Source organism: Nipponia nippon, unplaced genomic scaffold, assembly GCF_047370975.1.
Source record: "Nipponia nippon isolate SJK-2023a ecotype South Korea unplaced genomic scaffold, ASM4737097v1 scaffold_72, whole genome shotgun sequence".
NCBI classification, from domain to species: domain Eukaryota; kingdom Metazoa; phylum Chordata; class Aves; order Pelecaniformes; family Threskiornithidae; genus Nipponia; species Nipponia nippon.
In genome coordinates, this window is record NW_028262394.1 from 222,501 (window position 1) to 230,000 (window position 7,500).

Consider the following 7,500-nt stretch of genomic DNA (forward strand, 5'->3'; position numbering starts at 1 on the left):
CTGGCCGCCCTGCCCGGAGCCCGGGGGTAGACCTGGCCTCCCTGCCCGGAGCCGCGGGGGTAGACCTGGCCGCCCTGCCCGGACCCGGGGGGGTAGACCTGGCCGCCCTGCCCGGAGCCCGGGGGGTAGACCTGGCCGCCCTGCCCGGAGCCCGGGGGGTAGACCTGGCCGCCCTGCCCGGAGCCCGGGGGTAGACCTGGCCGCCCTGCCCGGAGCCCGGGGGGTAGACCTGGCCGCCCTGCCCGGAGCCCGGGGGTTAGACCTGGCCGCCCTGCCCGGAGCCCGGGGGTTAGACCTGGCCTCCCTGTTTTTCTGTTTGTGTTTCGGTTTTGTTTTGTCTGTGTTGTTTTGTTTTGCTTTAGTCGTGGGCGCGGTTCTAATTTTTTTTTATTGCCTTTTAATATAAAAATATTAACATAAAGATTAGCGTTATATATTTAGATTAATATTTTAGCAATGACGACGACAACGCTAAGGCTAACGCTAATAATCATCATCATAATAGTAATAAATAACGTTCGCGATGATATTTTCCGAGTAACAGTAAGTCCTTAACGCCAGTAATGTCACTGTTACTACTAACCGAGTTCATGGTGCGGTAGAGTTTTTATTATTGACTTACATTGGCATAATTTCCGGTCGCTTTTTTTTTTTTTTTATTTTTTAGTTTGGAGCTCCGTAACGATGTCGATTGCTTGCGCGTCATGACTAGGCCGAATCCTTCTTAAGAACGGCGCCGGGCTCCGGGCGAAGCTGCTTTCGGCCTGGGGCGGCATGCCCCTTCCACGTCGCCTCGAGACCTGGCCGGAGCGGAGAAAAAGCACGGGCCGTCACTCGTCGGCCGGACGGGCCTCTCGCCCGCTCCAGCCCAGCCCAGCCCAGCCCAGCCGGCGCCGCGATTCCCGGGACGGGCCTCCGTCCCCGAGAAGGCCTCTCTGGGGACGCGGCCGGGCCTCCGAGGGACGGCGGTCTCGCAGGCCTCTGAAGAGAGTCCTGGCCGGCCGCTTGCCCGACAAACGGTCCCCGTGGCCCAGGCCGACTTCGCCGAGCGTCCTCGGAGACGAGGCGCTCTCGCGGCCGCCGTGCCGGCCGATCGGGAACGCCCCGGGCCGTCTCCCCGCCGCCGGCAAAGCAGCGGTCCCCCCTCGCCTAAGGCCGCCGGGCCCGTCCTCTCGGTGGGACTCACCGCTCCAACGCATCCCGCCGGCGGCGGAAATGCCGACGGCCGTCTGTTAGAAGCGCGGCCCGCCTCTCTCTCCGCCGGCCCTGGCCGGGGCCCTGCCGCACGGTCGCTGGAGACCGGCCCTGGGGACCCAGGTCTCTGCCCCAGGCCGAGGCAGGCGGCGGCTGCTTTCCCAGGGACGGCTTCGACCGGCAAGGGCGCGGGCCGGACACCGACACCGCCGGCAACGCGGGCTGTAACAGAGAAGGCGGCGTTATCGACAGCCTCACGAATCTTTTCCGTTTCTTCCTGCGTGCGCGCACCCCAAACTAAACGGGCCCCCGGCCCGAGCCCCCCGCCGGCCGCGTCGCGCACGCGCCCGCAAACGTAAACCCCCGGCCCGAACCCCTAGCCCGCCGCTCCACGCGCATGGGCGAGCACGCGCCCGCCCGCCCCCCAGACGGGCGCGCGTAGGCACGCGGAGCGCGTGCGCGCGTGTGCGTCTCCCACTGACGTTGTCGTGCCCCCCCCCCCCCCCCCCCCCCGCTACGTGCTTCGCGGCGAGCGCGACGGCCCCCCCCACCGCCCCCCCCCCCCCCCCGCTACCGCACCGCCGCCCCCCCCCCCCATCCGCCACGTGGTTTGCGGCGAGCGCGGCGGCCCCCCCCCACCGCCCCCCCCCACTCCCCCGCTACCGCACCGCCGCCCCCCCCCCCCCATCCGCCACGTGGTTCGCGGCGAGCGCGGCGGCCCCCCCCACCGCCCCCCCCCCCCACTCCCCCGCTACCGCACCGCCGCCCCCCCCCCCCCATCCGCCACGTGGTTCGCGGCGAGCGCGGCGGCCCCCCCCACCGCCCCCCCCCCACTCCCCCGCTACCGCACCGCCGCCCCCCCCCCCCATCCGCCACGTGGTTCGCGACGAGCGCGGCGGCCCCCCCCACCGCCCCCCCCCCCCCCACTCCCCCCGCCAGCGCACCGCCGCCCCCCCCCCCGCCATCCGCCACGTGGTTCGCGGCGAGCGCGGCGGCGCCCCCCCACCGCCCCCCCCCCCCCCTCCCCGCTAGCGCCCCCCCCACCCCCGCGCCTTCCTCCGGCAGGTTTGCCGCCCCGGGGAAGGCAGGCGGGAGACTTTAGGACCCGGCGGCATTCCTGCCGGCTCCGTGCCCGGGCGGCAGAGGGGAGTCCCGGTGGCGTGCGGTCTCTCACCCCGGCTGCCGAGTCGCTACCCTGCCGTGCCCGTGCCCCGGCTGCCGCCTTTCTCTCCCACTCACTCAGTCACTCGCACTGCTGCGCGCCTGCCCGCCCCCCCCGCGGGCGGAAAACCGAGCGAACGCACAAGGTGGGGGTGGGGGGGGGGGGCGTGGGGTGCGTGTGGTGTGTGTGGTGTGGTGTGTTGGGTGGTTGAGGAGAAAAAACACAAAAGGGAAGGAAAAAAAACCCTAACCCACCCAAACAGCAATCTTCTCCGAAAAGAGACACAGGGCCCCCCCCCCCCGCCCCAGCCTACCTCTGCGCCAGGCTCCCTGCCTGCTCGCCGACCGCTCTCACCTGCCTCTGCGCCAGCCTCCCTTCCCTGCCGCTGCCGCCGCCGCGTCTGAGAGCGGGACCGTTGGCGCGGCGGGAACCGCTGTCCTTTCCCTGCGGGCGGGGGCCCGGTTGCCGGGCAACGGGGGGACCACGCCCCCACCCCTGCTGCTCCGGGGCGCCGGAGAGTCTGGGGTCGGGGAGGGGCCGCGCCTACCAGGCTGCGGGTCTGCAACTGCAGCGCAGGGAGGGAGGGAGGGAGGGAGGGAGGGGGACCACGCGCGCGCGCGGGCTATGTGCTGGGGGGGGCGGGGGGGGGGAGCGGGGGGGGGTGCGCGCGTGGGGGGGGGGGGGGGGGGGGTGTGTGTGTCTCGGCTGGCTGAGACGCGTATGTCGCGGGGGGCGGGGGCGTCCGCAGGATCGCAGATGTGTGTTTTAAGCTATTTATTTTATTGTAAAAAGTCAAAGTAAAATAAAACGATGGCAAGCGGGGGGAAAAAAAAGGAACAAAACGCACATCCACACACACCCCCCCCCCCCCCCCACACCCCCCCCCCAAAACCCACACCGTGAAACCGAAACCAAAAGCCGCCGAGCGCCCGGCAGCGCCGGGACCCGGACCCGGCTATGGGCGCCCGGGGTCCTGAAGCCTCCCGGCGGACGGCAAACACATGCCGGGGAGCCGGGCGGCTCGTCACGGGGACCGCCGCCTCTAAAAAAAAACAAAAAGAAAAAAAAAGAAATAAAAATTTTTAAAAATTGTTTATTAATATTTTATCGACGTTTAATCTCGAAAGCGAAGGAGATCAAGTGAGTCTTGCGTGACCCGCCCCTCCCCGGCCGGCAGAACCGGGAGAGGGTGGCCTCTGTACCGGATTCGCTTAAATATCGAAAAACTGCACCCCCATCACCACCACTACCACCCCCCCCACCCACCCCCCCCGCCTCCGCCGCCGCCCCCCCCGGAGCCCACCCCGGCCGGCAGAACCGTGTCACACGGCCCAGCCGGCTCCGGAGCACAGAGCGGCCGGCAGGTCTACCCGGCTCCTCGGGGCCCGACAGGTCTACCTGGCTCCGCGGTCGGCGGCAGTTGCCCGGTCGAGCCGGCTCCGGAGCCGGCGGCGGCCGCCAGGTCTACCCGGCTCCGGAGCCGGAGGCGGCTGCCAGGTCTACCCGGCTCCGGCACCGGAGCCGCCTGCCAGGTCTACCCGGCTCCGGAGCCGGCGGCGGCTGCCAGGTCTACCCGGCTCCGGCGCGCGCGGCGGCCGCCAGGTCTACCCGGCTCCGGAGCCGCCGGCGGCTGCCAGGTCTACCCGGCTCCGGAGCCGGCGGCGGCTGCCAGGTCTACCCGGCTCCGGGGCCGGCGGCGGCTGCCAGGTCTACCCGGCTCCGGAGCCGGCGGCGGCTGCCAGGTCTACCCGGCTCCGGAGCCGGCGGCGGCTGCCAGGTCTACCCGGCTCCGGAGCCGGCGGCGGCTGCCAGGTCTACCCGGCTCCGGCACCGGAGGCGGCTGCCAGGTCTACCCGGCTCCGGCGCGCGCGGCGGCCGCCAGGTCTACCCGGCTCCGGCACCGGAGGCGGCTGCCAGGTCTACCCGGCTCCGGCGCGCGCGGCGGCCGCCAGGTCTACCCGGCTCCGGAGCCGGCGGCGGCTGCCAGGTCTACCCGGCTCCGGCGCGCGCGGCGGCTGCCAGGTCTACCCGGCCCCGGAGACGGCGGCGGCCGCCAGGTCTACCCGGCTCCGGAGCCGGCGGCGGCTGCCAGGTCTACCCGGCTCCGGAGCCGGCGGCGGCTGCCAGGTCTACCCGGCTCCGGCACCGGAGCCGGCTGCCAGGTCTACCCGGCTCCGGAGCCGGCGGCGGCTGCCAGGTCTACCCGGCTCCGGCGCGCGCGGCGGCCGCCAGGTCTACCCGGCTCCGGCACCGGCGGCGGCTGCCAGGTCTACCCGGCTCGAACACCGGCGGCGGCCGCCAGGTCTACCCGGCTCCGGAGCCGGCGGCGGCTGCCAGGTCTACCCGGCTCCGGAGCCGGCGGCGGCTGCCAGGTCTACCCGGCTCCGGCGCGCGCGGCGGCCACCAGGTCTACCCGGCCCCGGAGCCGGCGGCGGCTGCCAGGTCTACCCGGCTCCGGAGCCGGCGGCGGCTGCCAGGTCTACCCGGCTCCGGAGCCGGCGGCGGCTGCCAGGTCTACCCGGCTCCGGCACCGGAGGCGGCTGCCAGGTCTACCCGGCTCCGGCGCGCGCGGCGGCCGCCAGGTCTACCCGGCTCCGGAGCCGGAGGCGGCTGCCAGGTCTACCCGGCTCCGGAGCCGGCGGCGGCTGCCAGGTCTACCCGGCTCCGGAGCCGGCGGCGGCCGCCAGGTCTACCCGGCTCCGGAGCCGGCGGCGGCTGCCAGGTCTACCCGGCTCCGGCACCGGCGGCGGCTGCCAGGTCTACCCGGCTCCGGAGCCGGCGGCGGCTGCCAGGTCTACCCGGCTCCGGCGCGCGCGGCGGCTGCCAGGTCTACCCGGCTCCGGAGCCGCCGGCGGCTGCCAGGTCTACCCGGCTCCGGAGCCGGCGGCGGCTGCCAGGTCTACCCGGCTCCGGAGCCGGCGGCGGCTGCCAGGTCTACCCGGCTCCGGCACCGGCGGCGGCTGCCAGGTCTACCCGGCTCCGGAGCCGGCGGCGGCTGCCAGGTCTACCCGGCTCCGGAGCCGGCGGCGGCCGCCAGGTCTACCCGGCTCCGGCACCGGAGGATGCTGCCAGGTCTACCCGGCTCCGGAGCCGGCGGCGGCTGCCAGGTCTACCCGGCTCCGGAGACGGCGGCGGCTGCCAGGTCTACCCGGCTCCGGAGCCGGCGGCGGCTGCCAGGTCTACCCGGCTCCGGAGCCGGCGGCGGCTGCCAGGTCTACCCGGCTCCGGAGCCGGCGGCGGCTGCCAGGTCTACCCGGCTCCGGAGCCGGCGGCGGCCGCCAGGTCTACCCGGCTCCGGCACCGGAGGATGCTGCCAGGTCTACCCGGCTCCGGAGCCGGCGGCGGCTGCCAGGTCTACCCGGCTCCGGAGACGGCGGCGGCTGCCAGGTCTACCCGGCTCCGGAGCCGGCGGCGGCTGCCAGGTCTACCCGGCTCCGGCGCGCGCGGCGGCCACCAGGTCTACCCGGCTCCGGAGCCGGAGGCGGCTGCCAGGTCTACCCGGCTCCGGCGCGCGCGGCGGCCGCCAGGTCTACCCGGCTCCGGAGCCGGAGGCGGCTGCCAGGTCTACCCGGCTCCGGGAGCCCGGGTCGGCCGCCAGTGGCGGCCGGCGACCCCGGCCTGTCGCTGCCGGAGCGTCCGTCGGACAGGGCGGCCAGGTCTACCCGGCTCCGGCGGGACTTAGTCGCATTTCCGGGCGGGGCTGAGGGGTAGACCTGTTGTCCGCTCCGCTCCTCGGAGCTGCCGAAGGGGTCGCTGCTGTTTGCTGCCTCCAGTTACGTCATCGTAGAAGTCGGCGTCGCTGGCGCGCCTCCCCCGTGGGCGGAGACGGCCGTCTTGGTTCTTTCCGGGGGCGGCGACGTACCGGCCCATACTATAGGAGCGAGCGGTGAGTCGTTTCCGTAGCAGGGGTATCGCGCGGCCGTTGGCAGAGCGGCACGAGAGGGAACGGCAGAGACCCCTGTGCGGGGATCCAAGGGCAAAGACCGGCGGCCAGCGGCGGTCGCCGGCACTCTCGAACGCGCAAGGCCGGGGAAGAAAAGGGGGTCCAGCCTCTGCGGCGGTTTCTCTTCCCCGGTCCCGGAGGCGGCCCGATGACGGCGCGAGGTTACTGCCGGCAGACGCCAGAGGCAGACGGCCGGGGGTTTCGAGCCTGCCGCGGCTTGCCCTGGCTCCGGAGGGCCCAGTGCCTGTGGCACGGGCGAGGTTGGCGGCACACCTCGCCCTTTTTCTCCGGCCCTAAGCCGGAGCCCGCGAGGCGGGCGCCAGAGAGCGGCGGCCGGTCGCGGTGGCCGGCAGCCGAACGCAGACGGCCGGGGGAGGTTTCGAGCCTGCCGCGGCTTTCCCCGGCCCCCGAGAGCCCGATGACGGCGCGGGCGTAGGCGGCGGCGCCTCGCCCTCGTTTTGCCGGCGCGAGACCGTACGCGGGGCGGCCCGTGGTGTGCGGCCGGCCCTGAGCGCCGGGAGGGCTCGGTGAAGGGACTGCGTTTAGCACGGGCCGAGGTGGCGGCGCCTCGTCCTTTTCTCTCTTTCCGCCGGCCCTAAGCCGGAGCCCGCGAAGCGGGCGCGGAGAGCGGCGGCCGGTCGCGGTGGCCGGCAGCCGAAAGCCAGACGGCCCGGGGCGGGTGTCAAGCCTTCCTGGCGTCGTTAGTCTTCTCCCCGGGGGAAGCGGTTCCCCGCGGGCTGGGCAAAAGACCGGCGGCCGGCGGCGGTCGCCGGCACTCTCGAACGCGCAAGGCCGGGGAAGAAAAGGGGGTCCAGCCTCTGCGGCGGTTTCTCTTCCCCGGTCCCGGAGGGGGCCGATGACGGCGCGAGGTTACTGCCGGCAGACGCCAGAGGCAGACGGCCGGGGGTTTCGAGCCTGCCGCGGCTTGCCCTGGCTCCGGAGGGCCCAGTGCCTGTGGCACGGGCGAGGTTGGCGGCACACCTCGCCCTTTTTCTCCGGCCCTAAGCCGGAGCCCGCGAGGCGGGCGCCAGAGAGCGGCGGCCGGTCGCGGTGGCCGGCAGCCGAACGCAGACGGCCGGGGAGGTTTCGAGCCTGCCGCGGCTTTCCCCGGCCCCCGAGAGCCCGATGACGGCGCGGGCGTAGGCGGCGGCGCCTCGCCCTCGTTTTGCCGGCGCGAGACCGTACGCGGGGCGGCCCGTGG

The 7,500-nt window shown here is 73.4% G+C and overlaps 1 protein-coding gene across 1 annotated transcript; it reads right to left on the bottom strand.

Annotated features, from left to right (window-relative positions):
* Nucleotides 1–238: 238 nt before the first annotated feature.
* Nucleotides 239–6,226, bottom strand: LOC148050708 (uncharacterized). Its single transcript, XM_087741082.1, has 3 exons — nt 6,134–6,226; nt 2,711–2,978; nt 239–1,416 (listed from the first exon to the last, which is right to left on the bottom strand). Exons 1-3 carry the CDS (start codon nt 6,224–6,226, stop codon nt 725–727), a joined length of 1,053 nt encoding a protein of 350 aa, XP_087597208.1. The 3' UTR covers nt 239–724.
* Between the last annotated feature and the right edge of the window lie 1,274 nt (nt 6,227–7,500).